At 64.5% G+C, this 16,703-nt stretch overlaps 2 protein-coding genes across 2 annotated transcripts; one reads left to right on the forward strand and one right to left on the reverse strand.

Annotated features, from left to right (window-relative positions):
• Positions 1-244: 244 nt before the first annotated feature.
• Positions 245-12,511, forward strand: LOC118157679 (mucin-4-like). The gene is made up of 26 exons (XM_035312104.1): positions 245-2,363; positions 3,018-3,157; positions 3,360-3,524; positions 3,611-3,766; positions 3,976-4,106; positions 4,428-4,516; positions 4,634-5,008; positions 5,105-5,224; positions 5,425-5,627; positions 6,312-6,390; positions 6,563-6,733; positions 6,932-7,033; positions 7,238-7,474; positions 7,779-7,913; positions 8,040-8,218; positions 8,312-8,471; positions 8,548-8,646; positions 9,263-9,445; positions 9,527-9,600; positions 9,861-9,925; positions 10,159-10,355; positions 10,563-10,731; positions 10,817-10,987; positions 11,579-11,616; positions 11,757-11,848; positions 12,030-12,511. Exons 1-26 carry the CDS (start codon positions 245-247, stop codon positions 12,084-12,086), a joined length of 5,706 nt encoding a protein of 1,901 aa, XP_035167995.1. The 3' UTR covers positions 12,087-12,511.
• Positions 12,512-12,557: 46 nt separating this feature from the next.
• On the reverse strand, positions 12,558-16,703 carry LOC118157683 (mucin-4-like). Its single transcript, XM_035312111.1, has 11 exons — positions 16,316-16,703; positions 15,973-16,112; positions 15,624-15,788; positions 15,161-15,316; positions 14,779-14,909; positions 14,584-14,672; positions 14,067-14,246; positions 13,773-13,925; positions 13,463-13,582; positions 13,153-13,191; positions 12,558-13,001 (listed from the first exon to the last, which is right to left on the reverse strand). Exons 1-11 carry the CDS (start codon positions 16,374-16,376, stop codon positions 12,985-12,987), a joined length of 1,251 nt encoding a protein of 416 aa, XP_035168002.1. The 5' UTR covers positions 16,377-16,703; the 3' UTR covers positions 12,558-12,984.

Genomic DNA, 16,703 nt, shown 5'->3' on the forward strand with positions numbered 1-16,703 from the left:
TCCCACCATGCCAGCAGCCACCGGGACTCCCCTTCACGCAGCCACAGAAGGATCCAGGACCCCACTGCCTGCAGCCCCCCCAGGAGCACCCTCAGCAGCGCTCACCTTTCCTCCTGCCACTGCTGCTGTCAGCGAGGCTGAGGATCCAGGGACACCAGCCCCCGGCACTGCTGGAGCTGGGCTGCTCGGATCCAACCCTGCCACCCGTCCCCGTGCCACCGCACCAGCCCTGGGACCACCAGCCATGGCACTGGATGTCACCACCACAGAACACATCCCCACCGTGCCGTTTCCAGACCTGGGAAAGGCCGAGCTGGTGGCCACTGCTGCTGGAGCCACCCCGGGCACTGCCGCCCTGCACACCGAGGCCACCCCAATGCAGCTGGACACGGGGCAGGTCCCCAGCACGGCCCCTGCTGTGTCACTGCCGGGTGGTGACCTCTCCCCTGGGACCTCCTCTGCAGGCCCCAGGGCCACCACGGCACAGGCGGACGGGGACAGATCCCCTCCAGCCAGCCCCAGCGTGGGCACGTCCCTGTCCCTCGTGGATGGAGAAAAGCCAACGTCTTCCCTCCAGGAGTATGGCACCGGGACCCAGCCGGCTGCCCTCGTTAGCAAAACTCCAATTAATGAAGGAGAGCTGGGGACAGCACCGCCAGCCAGCAGTGATCCTACCACAATGGCATGGGAGGGCAGCACCAGTGCCACCCCACGTGCTTCGGCGGTGCCCGGGACACTCAGCACCCCTGGGGTACCGTGGGCAGGCATCCCGTGGGACAGCAGTGCCACCGCAGGGATGGCAGAGGGGGTGTCCCCATCCAGCAGCCCCCCGGAGGTGGCATCAGACACGTCCCCGCTGTCCCCAGCCACCCTGCTGCCTGCACTGGGTGTCCCTACTGCCCGCCCCAATGGTAGCACCGCCAGGCGAGCAGTGGGGACAGCGTCCCCGGGTGTGGGCACCGACCCAGCGGGGACAGCTCCCAGCCATGTCATCGTCACCACCGGGCCATCACCAGATCCATCCACCCCGGGAACCAACGTCCCCAAAACCAAGCCACCGACGAGCTCTCCCCTCCTGGCCCCCTGGGGCAGTCGCTCAGCCCTGTCGGCCACAGGTGACCCCAGCCCATCTCCGGACACAGCCGTGCCCCTCGGCACCACCGCGGGCAGCCAGGATCCCCCGCCTGTAACCGCTCAGCCTGCCCAAACCACAGCCACCGAGGGAGCCGGGGACAGGTCCCGGCCGGCAGGAGACGGCAGCACCACGCAGGCAGCGCCAGGCTCGGCCCCGCATGAAAGCCCTGCTGTGGATGCCCCGACAGCTACACCCAGCAGCGGGAGCACCTCCGTGGGGACAGCCCCACCGGTGTCACCCTCCTCCAGAGCCAGCAGCACTGCTCAGCCCGGCACGGCCACGCAGGAGCACAGCTACAGCACTGCTCAGCCGGCAGTGGGCAGGGGTACGGGCACGGACACATCCCTGGGCACCTCGGGGGACGTGGGGCTGCCTCCCACTCTGCCCACCCCTGTGGCTGGGGGTGCTGAGCCAGGCACCGTCAGGAACACCCCGGTGTCACCTTATGCACCGGGCAGCCAAAACCCTGTGGCAGGGACAGGCACGGTGTCACCCGCAGCTCCAGAGCTGGTCACAGCACCGTCCCCTGCCCTCGGTCACAGCACAGCGGAGCCAGACGTGAGTATGTCCCCTCCTGTGCTTGGGGACACCAGTCTGGCGGTGGTGGCATCCTCTGTGACACCCAGCACCAGTGCCACCGGTCCGGCAGCAGGAACAAGCGATGCCAATCCCAGCATGGTCACAGCACCTTCCTTCAGTGCCTCCAGCAGCACCTCTGCCCTGAACGGCCCCCGTGTCACCCCTGGGCCACCCACCGGGGCCACCAGCAGCACCCACAGGCCAGCTGCTGAGGACAAGCCCTCTGTTGGGGTGCCCTCGCTGAGCGCTGCCAGCACACGCACGTGGGAAGCCACAGCCACGTCCCGGACAGTCCCCATCCCCTCCAGCGACACCGAAATGCCAGCTGGCTCCCCCAGCAGAGACACCCCTGTGGTGACCGAGCACACCACATCTGCCATGGCAAAGGCCACCAGCAGCACCCGGTCCCCCTCGGTCACCCACGATGTCCCCGTCACCCCGGGCAGGGTGACGAGCCACGATGCCAGCCCTGCGTTTGCTGCCGTGCCCAGCCTGGCCGCGGGGACCCCGCCAGCAGCCACCAGCCCCGCCGGGACAGCTCCTGCTTTGGGGACACAGAGGGGACCGGCCACCGCAGCGAGGACGCCTGCTCACACCACTTCCAGCCACAGACACCCCGTGACAGAGCCCCAGCCCAGCCACGGGCTCGGTAAGTCGATTTTCTTCCTCCTCAAGGCAATGAAGAGGAGGGGGCTGGGGGCTGGCGCAGCACCATGGGCACAGTAGGAAGAGCCCCAAAGCCCCGGGGGGGCTCAGCCCCGTCTGTGCAGCCCGAGCTCCCCGCTCAGCACTGCAGGGGCCAAACCCTGCACCCCTCCCCCATCCCAGCTCTCCTTTTCATGTTTTTTTGCCTTAACTTTTACAGCTGAAGTGAGCAAAGTCACCAAAGTACCTGCTCACGTTTTGCCCCAGCCCCACCCGGGAGGCAGCGGGGTTTGTAGGGTTAAGCATCCGCAGGCACAGAGCCCCCCCCCCCCCCCCCCCCCCGCTGCCTTAGGACGTGCCGGGCACCGCGTCGGGTTCCTTATTCACGGCATTCCAGCCCAAAATTGGAGGAGTCACCGCAGTGGCTCATTTCCTCCAGATGCGAGCCCTGCTTGAGTCACCCAAGACCAAATTGGGTTAAAAAACCGTGACAGCATCGGGGCGGGCGGGGGCACCCCGGGGGACGGCTCTCTGGAGGGGCTCGCCATTCCTAAAATTGCATCCCACGGCACGAGGGCACGCTTGTCTTGGCTGCGAGGAAGCAGGGGCAGAAGTTAATCGTTTCTAACCTTCTCCATCCATCTCCTGCCCGTCCCAGGCCCCGCGGTGTCCCTGTACCCGTTCGGCGCAGAGGGAGGTGACAGGGAGTGGGTCCGGAGGACGGTGGATTTTAATTCCCCCTTGTTCAAGCCGGAGATCGGGTTCCCCTTCGGGAAGGCGCTGCGTGACTCCCTCTACGTGAGTGTCTGCGAGGGATGTACAGCTCCATAGGAAAATAAAACACACACGCACACACACAAGTGGAACAGAGACCTAATTTAATCTGAATGTTATTTTTTCCCAACTTAAAATAGACATTTTCTGCTTGCACACGTGCAGAGCAGGGATTAAATCCCCCCAGACCAAGGGGAACTGCCCACCAATGGGTGATTTTGGTCAGTTTACAGACAACGGGCAAATCATTTTCCCTCCCACGGACAACGCCGTCCCCTCCAACCCCAACCCGCCTGCCCGGGGCTTCAGCGGCCGCGAGGCGCTGCCGATGGTGGCCGTGTTTTGGGAGGACGCCGACTTCTCGCGCGGCGTCGGCACCACCTGGTACCAGGTCAGGGCCACCAGGGACCCGTACCCGGACATCCCAGTGCCCCCCGCCAGCCCTCACCCACCGCCCCCCCCCCTTGTAAAAATCAGGAGTACCTCACCCTCGGCTCTACCCGAGACCCCCTCGTCCGTGACGTGGAAGAGAAGGTTGAGAAATACCTGAAAACCCCCTACACGGCGAGATGGACCCTGAAGGTGACGTGGGAGAAGGCCCCGGCGTACCCGTCCCAGCAGGACGATGCTCAGGTGACAGAGGGGACAGCCACCAGCGACGGGTGGGGCATGGCAGAGCCCAGCTGGATGGGGTATCTGGGGTCTCGCCTTGGTTTTGCCCAGCCCCACACCAGGCCACGATGTATTTTTACATTTCAATCCTGCTGCACCCTCGGTCTGCGCTTTGGGGAGGGGGGGGGGGGAGGCTCTGGGGTGCTAACGGCGCGCTGCGGTTCCCGCAGACCAGCACGTACCAGGCCGTGCTCTCCACCGACGGGAACCAGTCCTTCGCCCTGCTGCTGTACCAGGACGGCGGCATGCGGTGGGACTACGCCGGGCTGGCAGCCGGGAACGTGCTCATCGGCTTCTCCAGGTGCCGTGCGTCCGCGTCTGCCTGCCTTTTGGGACACCCCCTGTTCCTGCACCGTGCTGGGGCCGTCAAGGCACCTCCTCCCCAGGACAGCCCAGCTCCCACCTCACCTAACCCCATCCCATTTCAACCCTCTCTCTGCAAACTGGCAGGAAAACCCACGGAGCCCCCAAAGCCCCAGCCTGGAACCCCGCCGGGCGCTCCGTGCCACGCCATCGCCCCGCCACAGCCCTTTCCCTTCCTGCTTGGCAGGCAGTGGTGATGGGGGACGTGGGAGGGAGACCCCAGCCCTACCCTAACCCCAGACCCGCTCTCTTTACGCAGCGGCGATGGGTATGCCCAAAACAACGAGCTGACTCAGCAGCCACCGGCTGTTAAATACCGACCCAACCAGCACCGCAGCTCTGGCACCGGTACGGCACCTTTGGTCCGGGGCTGGTGGGGGGGACGGATGGCATCAGGACCCCCCTGTGGGGTTTTGGTGCTCGCTGCAGCTCCGATGTGTTTGTTTTCTCCTGTCGCCCCCCCAGATGTGCGGGGGCTGTGGCTGTACCGGCTGGACAGCCGCGGCCGGGTGAACTACCGCCTGCGCTGCCTGGCGTGGCTGGAGGCACAGCCTGCCCCAACCACCTGGAGCACGGAGCTGCCACCCTGCCCCTGCTCGCGGCCCCAGGCAGAGCTGGACCCCCGCTACCGCCGCAGCAGAGGTGCTGAGCGTGGGGCTGAGCCCCCTCCCGCAGCCGGGGTGGCTGCCACCCTCCGGGATGGCTCAGACCCCGTGAGGGTGCTGCGCACCGCGTCCCCCAGCCGGGCAGGAGCTGGGGTGCGGTGTGTGTACCGAGGCACAAGCTTGCTGGAGGGCTGGCAGGAGAGGGCCTGGAGCCCACCCATCCGCACCACGGCCGGTAAGTGGGCACAGTGCTCCCTACAGCACCTGCAGGGTCCCCCTGTGCACAGGGGGGTCCCTGTGCCCCCAGCACCTGTCCTCCATCCTCCCGCAGACGAGGAGCTGGAGGCGTTTGAGTGGTGCTGCTGGCGCGTGGAGAAGCCCCGGTTCTGCACCAGGTTTGCCGAGAAGAGACCGAGGACCGGCTGCAAGGGATACCTGCCACCCACCCCTGGTGAGTCCCCGGGGTCCCTCCCCTCTGTGCCGGGGCAGGTGGCATGGCCATACGTGGTCCTCGTGCCAGGCAGGGCTGCCAATGCTTCGCAGCATCCTGATGGAGACTGCTGAGCACTGTGATTTGTCCTCCATGCAATGACACCACCATTCGCTTTCCTTCCTCTCCCCCAAAACATCTCCATCCCCTTTGGACCCCAGCCAGTGCCTTCGGGGACCCCCACATCACCACCCTGGATGGCCTCACCTACACATTCAATGGCCTTGGGGACTTTGTCCTGCTGCTGGCCGGCGATGCCCACAGCAGCTTCGTGCTGCAAGGGCGCACGGCCCGGACCGGCACAGCCCAGGCCACCAACTTCGTGGCCTTCGCTGCCCAGTACGTCTCCAACACCACCACCACAGTGAGTAGGAGCGACCCAGGACTTGGTGTGAGCGTCTGATGGGACAGGTCCCTCGGGCGGTTTGGGTTTTGCATCTGCACGTACCTACGAGTGCTCGGGACCAGAGGAGCATCCTGCCACCTCCCGTCGGCCCAGCAAGCTGCTAAGGGCAGTGGGTTGGGCTAAGAATAACGAGGCTCTGACACCTCCTGCAAGCTGTCCAGCGTGGGCCTGGAGCCCTGCAGGGACACGGGCTGCTCCAGCCCTCTTGCTGCACCACAACCACCGCTCTCCTTTGGATGTGGTGGTGCCTGTGCGTGCTCTTCCTTGCTTTGCAGAATTGCTCCCGCACCCGTTTCAGTAAGCAACATCTCCCAGTGTCACCAGAAGGAGCACCCGAGCAGCAGGAGAGAGCCCGGAGCCCACCACCGCAGCTCTCCATGTTGCAAGGGTCAGCCAAGCCGTGGTGGCAGCCTGGATGTGCCCCGGGCTGGTGGCAGCGGGGGCAGCTCTCCGTCTTCACCCACACAACCACCCAAGCTGCAGAATATTGCATTTGCTTGGGGTGACGAGCGTGCCAGCACGGCCCTGGGTTGAACATCTCTGCTGGGGCTGGAGAAGGACAGGGTGTAACGTCACGTCCCCAGCAGGAGGTGGGGAGGGACGATCGGAGGGGCTGACGGGGACATCCATTGCCATTTGCAGGTTGAGTGGACTTTGGGAAGCCAGGGTGACATCCAAGTCCTCCTGAACTACCAAACCATCCAGTTTTCCTACTCCCAAGGTGAGCAGGATGCGGTGTTAAATGTTCAGTGTGTCTGCGGGGGTTGAGGGGTGTCCCCATCCCACGGGTACCTGGCCAGGGGGGATGGGGACAGCTCCTCCCCGAATTCAGAGGCACCATGTCAGACCCAGACTCACGTGGGCTCTCCCCTTGTGTTTGTCTCCCCTCACAGACATGGGTGCCGAGGTGCACTACAGCCCTGGGGTGCTGCTGGTCAACGCCTCCTCCGTCACGGCCACCTTTGACGGCACCGTCTCCATCTCCACCTCAGCCAGCGCCGGGCTCCTCAGCGTGGTGTGCAGCCTGCCGGATCGGTACCGCAACGGCACCAAGGGCCTCCTGGGTGAGGGCACTGCCTCCCAGGCCACAGCAGCCTCATTTCTCCTCCGGCACAGCCGCAGGGCCAGGGTGCAAGGTCCCCTTCCCGCCCCAAAGCGGGTGGAAGAGGCTGTGGGAGCGTGGTTCTGGGTGTCCCCGGGTGGCACCGGAGAGGGGACGGCCCTGGCATGGGGACCCCAATCCTGCGGTGATGTTCCCACAGGTGTGTGGGACGACAACCCTGCAGATGACTTCCAGATGCCAAACGGGAGCAGCATCCCTGTGAACAGCAGCGAGGAGGAGATCTTCAGCTACGGGATGACCTGTAAGGCCAGGCTTGGGATCCACCCTGGCCATCCCTGTGCTCCAGCACCTTCTGGCCACGCTTTTGCTAAGGGGATTTGGACACTTTTCTGGGCACAGCTGGTGCCAGGGAACCCTTTGGTCTCTTGATTGCTCCATGTAAACCATCCCTGAAGAGAACAAAGCTTAAAAACCGAAGGCCCTACCCAGCTGTGCTCCCTTGCAGGGGCTGTTGGAGAGCACAGCCTGTTCGCCCAGCCCCTGGCCGCACCGGAGAAGAACTTCACCCCCACCTTCTTGTCTCGGCTGCGGCAGGAGAATGAAAGCCAGTACCAGCGGGCAGCCTCGCAGTGCCGCGGCAGCAAGGAGTGCGTCTACGACATGCTGAGCACGGGGGACATGACCCTGGGCCTGGCCACCCAGAGCCTCGTGGAGGACTTCCAGGAGAAGAAGACGGCGCTCAGTAAGTGGAGAGGGTCCTCAGCTCCACGAGGGCTCAGGCTTGGATAACGGCTCCTGGGGTCCAAGGTCTTGGATTTTTCTCCATGCCTGGGAGATGCCACCAGCAGGACAGGTGCCACCAAGGCCTTGAGTTGCTTTGCCAGGCTGGCAGCTCTCCATGCCTGGGAGATGCCATCTTGGGGGGATTTTTGGTGGGCGGTCACATCTACACCTGCCTGGGGTCTGTCCCCTCCTGGCCAGGAGGGACGCAGAGCCAAAGGATGCCAAGGCCACACGGCAAGCACACTGGGCTGCTGTTTCCTCAGACACCTTCCCTCCTGTCATCGTTGGGGACCTGTCGCTCACAGCCTTCAGGACGCAGCGGGTGACGAGGCAGTACCGAGCCGAGGGGCCGGGTGCGCTCTTTGTCCCCCACATCTCCCCGGAGCTCAACATTTCGGGTAGGAACGGGGGCAGCGGGCAGCCAGGGCAGGACGGGCACGGCACAGACACCGAGCTCTGGGGGGAACCCCTCTGGGAGGACAGGGACGTGACCCCCACCGCGTGTCCCCCTCCGTCTCCCGCAGAGAACGGCACCCTGACGTGGGAGCCCCGCGGGACGGCCCCGCTCAGCGTCACCCTGCAGGCCGTGGGCCCCCAGCACCTCGCCGCCCTGCTCCAGCTCAGCTTCACCCTCTGCAGCTGCCGCACGAGCCACGAGTGTGACTACAACAACACGGCCACCGTCAGCGGCTCCTCCCTGCAGGTAACACCTCGGGGCAGCGCCGTGTGCCACGACCGTCCTCTCTGCCCATCCGTCCTCGTGTCCCCTAAGCCGGTGTCCCCGTCCCCTTGGCAGCTGGCAGCCTGCAGGTGTGATGACGGCTACTCGGGTCCCTTCTGCCAGCACCCGCCGGACCCCTGCGCCCAGGGGTGCTTCCCCGGGGTGGGCTGCGACCCGCTCGCCGGCTGCGACCCCTGCCCACGTGGCCTGACGGGGGACGGGAGGCACTGCTCGGGTGAGGAGGGCTGGCTGTGGGGAGGAGCGGGGGGCCGAGGGGCTTCGCCCGGTGCCACGCTGCATTGTCCCCGCAGATATCGATGAGTGCGCACAGGGGACGGCGTGTCCGGGGAACGGCACCTGCACCAACACCGTGGGCAGCTACACCTGCTCCTGCCCAGCTGGTGTGGAGGGTGAGTGATGGCAACCTGGGGTGTGCTTTGGGATCGCGGCCCCCAGATCTGCCAGGGTAAGGGGAGCAGCCCAGGGTGCCTGGTGTTGAGGCTTAGCTGAGCAGAGACGTGGTCCTCATCCCTGTCCCCTCCCTGGTCTGAGAACCCAGCCCCTGCCACCCTGCTCTCCTTAGTGTCGGGAGGGATTTGGATGCTTCAGCCCGGGGTCCTGAAGTATCATTAATATGCTAGGGAAATATTTTTTTCAGTGCAATTTTTTTCTTTGAGAAAACTCATCCCATCAAAGCTTGCAGGCACATGTAAGGTTTGTGGGGTGATAATCATGTCCTGTTTCCAGGTGGTGGTGGTTTGGAGGTGTTTATTCCGGGTACAATGTGTCAGGCTGGGATTTCACAAGGGCAAAAGTCTCTGGGAGGGTGCGGGGCTTTTCCTCAAGGGTCTGAATTTATATAGAAGACTTAAGGAAAAAAAAATAATAATAATAGTAATAAGAGGGGAAGAAAATCATTGCAGCGTGGGAGCGGCGAGGATGGAGCAGTGCACTTTGACCAGTGCCTGCCCCCAAGCCGTGTGGGCGCAGACTGGTGTCCCCGTGTCACCCTGCTCTGTCCCGCAGGCGAGGGGCCTGGCTGTGGCACAGCCTGCGGGTCCCAGTCCTGCCCCGAGGGCTTCTGCAGCAACGGGGGGCGCTGCCACCTGCACCCCTCCTCCTGTGCGCCCGCCTGCGTGTGTCCCCCGGCCTTCACCGACCAGCGCTGCCTGGTGGCAGGGGGGGACTTTCGGCCCCCGGCCAGCCCAGGTGGGTGCCTGTGCCCCGTGCCCTGTCCCGGCTCGGCCAGACCCGGGGCACAAAAGGCACGGCTGTGGTTTTGCCCAGCAGATCTGCCCCGGAGGAGCGTGCGGCTGCGGGTCAGGGCGCTGCAAAATGCCACAGCCGGGGAAGTCAACGCCACCGTACGTAGCTGGCAGGGGACGGGGTGTCACTGTGGCTCAGGGATGAGGGGATGCTGCAGCATGGGGTGCCCGTGCCTCCTGCACCCTGTGCATCCCCTCCCGTGGCATCCCAGCAGCTCCTGGGCCACAGCTGCCACCTTCCTGTGTGCTCCCCACTGCCACATGCTGGTCCCCAAGGCAGGAACGAGGCCCGAGCAGCCCTTGGGGCTGGGGCACGGTGCCTGCAGCTCTCCACTAATCCCCCCACACCCCCGGCACAGGTCTCAGCCATCCTGGGCTCCCTGGAGGTGAAGGCTTTCCAGAGTAACACCAACATCTCCCGCATGTGAGTGTCGAGCAGACGAGGCCGGGGTTGCAGTACAAAGGGCATTTCCCCCTGGGCCACCCAGGATTCCATTTTTCCAGCCCCAAACCTGCTAAACCCTTGGAAATACCTGACAGTAATGAGCCCCCTCCCTCCCTTCCTTGCCAACACGTGGGGAAACTGAGGCACGGTGCGGCTCAGCTGCCCTGCTCTGTGCTGGTGGGGATGCCAGCAGCCAGCTCGTCTCTCCGCAGGGCCGCTGCTGGCTTCGCCTTCGCCGTGGTGGCCGAGTTCGCCTACGGCAGCAGCGGCTCCGTGATCCGCTTCCTGAACGAGGAGCTGGTGGGGGCCATCACCAGAGCCTTCAACGAGCGGCGGGGATGGCGGGACGCGGGCACACACCTCCTCTTCGAGCACCTGCACCTGGACAACATCACCGACCTGGTGAAGCGTGAGTGCCCCCGGCACCGTGGTGTCCCCACGGTCCATTCCCTGCCACCCGGTGTGCCCTGGGGCCTTGGGGGGAGGAGGAGGGGGCTCGGTGGGGATTCCCATCCAAGGTGCAGATCTGGCTCTGGAGCATCTGGGGATGCTGCCCCAAAACCCAGGGACACCCCAAATCATGGGCTACACTGCTAATCCTCTGCCATCTCACCAGTGTCGGTGGCGGAGCTGAGGCACTACTTCTCCTGCACTCTGTACGGCTACGAAGGCTACCAGCTGGACTACCTGGGGACCACCGGCTTCCTCTGCATCTCCCCTTGCAAGAAGGGCTACTGCCAGCACGGCGGCCGGTGCCAGCACCTGCCCGAGGGCCCCACGTGCAGGTAGGTAGCAGTGACACCATGGTGGAGGCCACCCCACGCAGCCACCTCGCCCCGCAGCCAAACCTCGGCTCCGTCCCCTCCGCAGCTGCACCCCCTTCTCCATCTTCTCCCCGGCCGGTGCCCGGTGCGAGCAGCTCGCCGTCAGCCTCGCCGCCTTCCTCGGCATCCTGCTGGGGGCCCTGGCTCTGCTCTGCCTCCTGCTCGCCGCCGCCTGCCTCGCCTTGCGCCTCTGCCGCCGGCACCGGGACCCCTGGGGGTGAGTGAGGGGCTTGGGACAGCGGGGGCTGGTCCCACACGGGATGGGTGCTGTGGGGTGTGAGAGCAGCAGGGAACCGAGGCTGGGCCTCTTGAAGAGGTTTGCCAGGAAGAAAACGTGGTGGAAAAGCCATCCCAGGGAAGGGGCAAAGGGTGCTGCTGCCCTGGGGAAGGGGCTGAGCCAGGCCCAGCCCCTGCTGCAGGTACCTGGTGCAATAACGTCAGTGGGGTGACTTCAGCTTCCTTTTCCCCCCTCCATGTCAGAAATTATTTGCATTCCTTCCTCATCCCACCCAGTGCTTGGTTACAGAAGGGCTTTCCATTTGACTCGAATTTGAATGCCATCCAAATGTTCTCTGCTGAAACTCACGCTCCCCTGGAAAGAGCTGGGCAGGGAAGTGTTGGCTGTCACCTATACCTGGGGCAGGGCGAGGAATGATGTGTCTAATAGCGGGACTTTTTTCCCTTAAATCCCTGTCCCGTGGCCCTGTCTACCCCACTCAGTCACTGCTCCCCACGCCGGGGCCTGGGACAAGGCAGGGGCTCTCCCAGCTCCCCTGACCCGTTGTCCCCATTCTGTCCCCTCTCCTAGGACCAAGGACACCTTCTGGAGGCCTCGGCAGTTCTCCTGTGAGCACACCCTGCAGCCCAACCCAGCCTGCCTCTGCTTTGTGAGGCAGCCGTGCCCCAGCTCGGGCACATGCTGGGTCACTGGGGTGGCTCTGTGCCCCCCCGGTGTCCCCCAGCTCTGCTCCTCTTCCCCACCCCAGCCCTGATGAAGGCAGCAGAGAGAGCAGTGAACACCCACGGCTCGGGAAGGCACTGGGAGCCGCGGCTCCAGGCCATCGACCCATCCGTCCAGGTCTGCCTGGGGTTATTGTCCCCTGCGTGGGGTGGCGCCGGGCACCGATGTCCTTGTCCTGGGGCTCAAAGTCCATCGGAGCTGCCCTGCGGTGCCCGCTCCTGGGGCATCGGGGACGTCGGGGGCTGCTGCTGGGGCTCGTAGCAAAGCCAGCCCCGCCTGTCCCGGCCCTTCTTTGCAGATAAGGATCAAGAGACCCCAGGTCAGGGCTCCAAGCCAGCCTGCCCTGCAGCCGTAGCCTCCCCGCAGCCTCCCCAGCAGCGAGACGTGGCCGCTCCTGGGGGTCCCGGCATCCGTGCCCACCCGGGGCAGGGTCAGCACCGGATGGGGGCTCCGGGCACGTTCCTGCTGGGCATGGAGCATCACATTTGGGGGCTGTGGGAGCTGCCTGTGCTATGGGGGGGATGCTCAGGTCAGTGAAACAAGGGCCTCGCCTTCTGCTGAGGACCTGCAGAAGCGACTGGGGTCATCCATGGGTGAGTCTGTCTGGTGTGACCCTGCACAGCGCGGCTGGACCCAGGGATCATGACCCACTATGAACAGAATAAATGTGAAATGTCAGCACGCTGCTGCGTAGTGTGTGCAGCCCACCTCACAGCTCCCCCCAGATCACCTCTCAGAGCTCAGATGGCACCGGTCAGGCCCTGGTCCCTGCTCCAAGCCTGCCCCCATCCTCCTCCAGACCCCCCGGCAGACACCACAGTGATGCTGAGACCCTCCAACGCTTTATTAAGAGACTAGATTTGACGAGGACTACTTGTGGTTTCAGAAGTGCAGATGCTCTCTCACACTCACAAAACATTATTTTTCTCCCAACATTTCCGACCGTGGGGGTGGTCCCCATGCAAGGCGACCCAAACCCCGCCACCAGCAGCCCTCGCCCTGCCAGCCCCAGGCAGGGGAGCAGGGACAAGGGACACGGTGGCACTGCCTGTCCCCCTGCCACCAGCGAGGAGGTGGCAGCCTGGGGGGAAACGAGAACTGCTACGGTGAAGGGAACCACCGGCACGGGGTGACCATCACTGGGGGGAGCGGGGACACGCAGGGGGACACGCAGGTTGGCTGGGTGTGATCAGGAGGGAAGGACTCGGAGGATCAGCCGTGGTCCAGACCGTGCTGTGGATGTGCATCCCCCATTACTCGTCCTCCTCATCTGCAAAGAAGTGGTGAGAGCTCGGCCATCTCCTCCCTGAGGGTCTGGGGTGAGCAGCAACCCCCCCCAGGGGGATTTCTGCTTCCTGGGGAGGGGGCAGCAGGACTGAGGAGTGGAGGCTGGTGGAGAGGAGCCCCCTGAGCCCGCTCACCTCTCTGCTCCTCTGAGTCGCTGTCTTCCGAGGAATCTGCTGAGGGTTGCAAGAAAGACCACGGGTCAGCTCGCACCCACAGCCGCTGTCACTGTGGGGCTGCCACCCCCAGGTGCGTGCCCAGGAGAGGGACTGGGTGGGTGCTGCACGGAGCCGCTGGGTGCCGCACAGAGCAGCAGGACCCAACCTGCTGACCCTCCCCATCTGACCTGCCCAGGGCTCTTGTTGCATTAACTTGGGGTGGCAGGGATGTCCCCCCCCTTTGGCCCAGAGGTGGCATCGGCCCAGCACACAGGGGCTGGGAACCCACCCGTGCCAAGTGCCTGGTATCCGTCACAGCCGATCCTCGGCCTCTTCTCGCTGTAGCGGGCGCAGAGGCGGGCGCTTGCCGCCTGGTTGCAGCACCAGTCGTACAGCTTCAGCTCCTGGTCTGGGGGCAAGGATTAAAGAAATCAGACACACAGCCCCGTGGATCCCCAAAATGCCCAAGACAGCCTGGCACGGGGATTAAAGCGATTTACAGGCTCCAGCTGGTGCCATGCAGCTTGGCATGGGGATGTTTCCAGCCCACCCATGCCTTGGATGGCAGCTCGGGGATGCCCGAGGCTGGCTGTGCTTACCACGGTATGGGGACACCTGTCTGGAGGACCTCCAGTACCTCTCCTGCCGCCCCTCGACGAGCTGCCCCCGGCTGTCGTACAGGCAGCGCACGCCGGCGCCGTGCCGGTTGGGAGAGGCGGAGTGCAGCATGGACACGCGGGCAGACCACCAGCCTGAAACAGGGCTGCCGTCAGCTTTTGGGCACTGCAGGGGTCTGAAAGGGGATGGCAGGGTCCCCCCCCAGGAGGGGACACCCAGGAGGGGACACCCAGCCACCCCACGGGGGACACGCTGGGCATGGCGGTGCCACTTGCCTCCCCGGCTGCTCTTGAAGCGCGGGTCCTGCTGCCCTTGCTGCAGGGAGCAGGGGCAGGCGGGCAGGTCCTGGCTCCACATCCGCGGCTCCTGCTGCCGCCCCGTCCACGCCAGGCACTTCAGGCGGTAGTTGATGCCCACGTGGCTCTCCAGCTTGTACAGCCACAGCCCACGGAGGTCTGTGCGGGAGGGGAGGCACGAGATGTGACCGGGATGCCCCCAGTCCTGGGACCCCGTGCACAACAGTCCCCCAATGCCAGGGAAATGGGGGGAGCAACACTTGCCAAAGAAGAAATCCCCAGGCCACAGCCATGGCACCAAAAATTGATGCGCCAAGGGTGTTTCAGGCTCAGCCTCAGGGCACAGCTGGTGCCCAGGGGTGGCATTTTGTGTGCTCGGGGTGAAATCCCACTGACAATGACCTCTCTGAGAGCCTTGCTGCACCATCTGGATTCCACCCCCTCCCTGGGGATGTCCCCATCCCCGCGCAGAGCTTCCCCGGGCCGTGCCCCTAACCTGTGTTGTATCCCCTGAACTGGTCAGGGCGATATTTGGCAGCCGGGGGTCCTTGAGTCAGGTCATCGTTGTGGTAGGAGCCATCCCCGCTGCGCAGAGGGAAGGGGGAGAGTCAGGCATCGCCCTTCCCGGCTGGGATCACCCCATCCCCTCGCGCCCTGGTGCAGCCCTGTGCCGTAACACCGCACGCAGCACCTGGTGTAGCCGATGAGCACGTTCGCGGCCGGCAGCTGGCTGTAATCCCACCGCATGCCCCCGTCCTGGTACAGGAGCAGCACGTAGGACCTGAAGCCGTCGGTGGTGAGGACCGCCTGGAACGTGTTCGTCTGGGGAGAAGCACGGCAGGCGGGTAAGGAACCGAGCAAAGCTGCTGGGTTTTAAATTAAATTTAAAATGGGGCGTGGGTTGCTGCAGGTGGTGGCAGAGAGAGGGGCTGGCTTCCTGACATGCCAAACGGAGGCTGGGTGGCCTCAGGACTGATGTTTTTGGCAGAACCAGCTCCCTCTGTCCAGGCACCCACGGGTGCGGCTCTCGCCTTTTGGCACCCGGCCACCTCCGAGCCCCGGCAGCCCCTTACCCTCCGGCTGTCTCTCCGTGCTCCGTAGGCGGGTGCCTTGTCCCAGGTGATCCTCAGGGTCCAGGCTGCGGAGTAGGAGGACCTCAGGTACCGCCGGACCTTCGCCTCCACGTCGCGGATGAAGGGCGGCTTCTCCGAATTCAGGGTGAGGAACTCCTGCGGGTTTGGGGTGCCCACACATGCTTTGTCTCCCAGCAAAGTGCAGACAGCGCTGAATTTGGGTCTCAAAGGGAGATCTGTTCGTGATGCTCTGCACTGAGACTCGGATATGGCTGGCAGAGGCTTTTTGCTCGCCCTCTCTGCAGGTGATAGACTCACACAGGACTAAAACCTCTTAGATCTGGCCCAGAAAACTGAAACACCACCCGCCAACCCCACCGATCGCACATCCCAAGGGGCATCCTCGAACACGGATCATCTCGCGGTGCTTAACGCGGTCACGCACGAGGACGGCTTCACCCACCTGATAAAAGGTGGTGCCGGTGCCCCTGGAGAAGTCGGCGTTGTCCCAAAACACGGCGATCATGGGCACCTCCTCGTGGCCGTTGAACCCCCCGGGAGGCGGGTTGGGGTGTGTGGGGATGCTGCTGTCGGAGGCTGGGAAGATGATCTGGCCGTTGTCTGTAAACTGAGCACAGGGGAGGAGGTGAAGTGGCCACGAAGTCACCTCCTGCCGCAAACGGACCCTGCAAGCACCCCAACCAACCCGTGCCTGCGTGAATCCCAAGCCGGGCCCCAGCTCCTGGTGCCTGCCCCAGGTTTTTGGGGGGCGGCCACCCACCCCACAGCAAGTGGGGGCAGTGCAGACTCACGTAGAGAGAGTCACGGAGGGTTTTGCCGAATGGGAACCCAGTCTCAGGCTTGAAAAGCGGAGAGTTGAAGTCCACTCTCCTTTCCACGTACTCGCGGTCGTTTTCCTTTGGTCCGTACCCATAGAGGGACGTGGCTGCGACTAAAACAAACAAAAAATATAAAAAACTTGGTTATAGCAAAGCCTTGGGTCTGTGCCAACACAAATGGCTGAAAGAATTTTACCTTCAGAGACACAAGCTGGGCAGCAGGAGGAGGGGGGACACCGGGACACCCTGCCTGCCACCTTCCCTCGCAGGGTCCCTCTCCCACCCCTCTCCCTGCCCTACCCGGTGCGTCACCTACCTGTGGGGCCGGGCGGAGGGACCGGGGCAGCCGCTGCTGGTCGTGGTGGAGCTGGAAGCATGGAGGATGATGCACGGGCGGCGAGAGAGGCTGGAGCGTTTGTCCCCGGCCGCCCCTTCTTGCCCCCAGGGCTGGGAGCTGGTGGGGTTGGGCTGCAGGACACGGCTGGATGCAGGGTGGTGGGGGGAGACCCCCTCTGGGCTCCCCCCTGGCCTGGGATGGGTGCGGGGGCACTCGCCCCACTGGCAGCAGGGACCCCATTTGCAGGGGTGGCGCTGCCCAAGGAGGGGCGCAGGGCTGGGGGCGATGAACCCCCGGCAGGTCCCGGCCCCGGAATGTTGGGCAGGGGGCTGCCAGCAGCGGGACCAGCGGGAGGATGGACAGAGAG

This window comes from Oxyura jamaicensis (assembly GCF_011077185.1).
Source record: "Oxyura jamaicensis isolate SHBP4307 breed ruddy duck chromosome 9 unlocalized genomic scaffold, BPBGC_Ojam_1.0 oxy9_random_OJ106483, whole genome shotgun sequence".
NCBI lineage: Eukaryota > Metazoa > Chordata > Aves > Anseriformes > Anatidae > Oxyura > Oxyura jamaicensis.

Bases quoted from the DNA above. Each gene is read 5' to 3' on its own strand.
- LOC118157683 (XM_035312111.1), bottom strand. From the start codon at position 16,376: ATGCTTCCAGCTCCACCACGACCAGCAGCGGCTGCCCCGGTCCCTCCG. The intron at 16,113-16,315 runs GTAGGTGACGCA...TGTTTGTTTTAG, and splicing joins CCCTCCGCCCGGCCCCACAG to TCGCAGCCACGTCCCTCTAT. The intron at 13,583-13,772 runs GTAAGCACAGCC...CCTTGCCCCCAG, and splicing joins ACAGGTGTCCCCATACCGTG to ACCAGGAGCTGAAGCTGTAC.
- LOC118157679 (XM_035312104.1), top strand. From the start codon at position 245: ATGGCACTGGATGTCACCACCACAGAACACATCCCCACCGTGCCGTTT. The intron at 7,914-8,039 runs GTAGGAACGGGG...CGTCTCCCGCAG, and splicing joins CCCGGAGCTCAACATTTCGG to AGAACGGCACCCTGACGTGG. The intron at 8,219-8,311 runs GTAACACCTCGG...TCCCCTTGGCAG, and splicing joins TCAGCGGCTCCTCCCTGCAG to CTGGCAGCCTGCAGGTGTGA.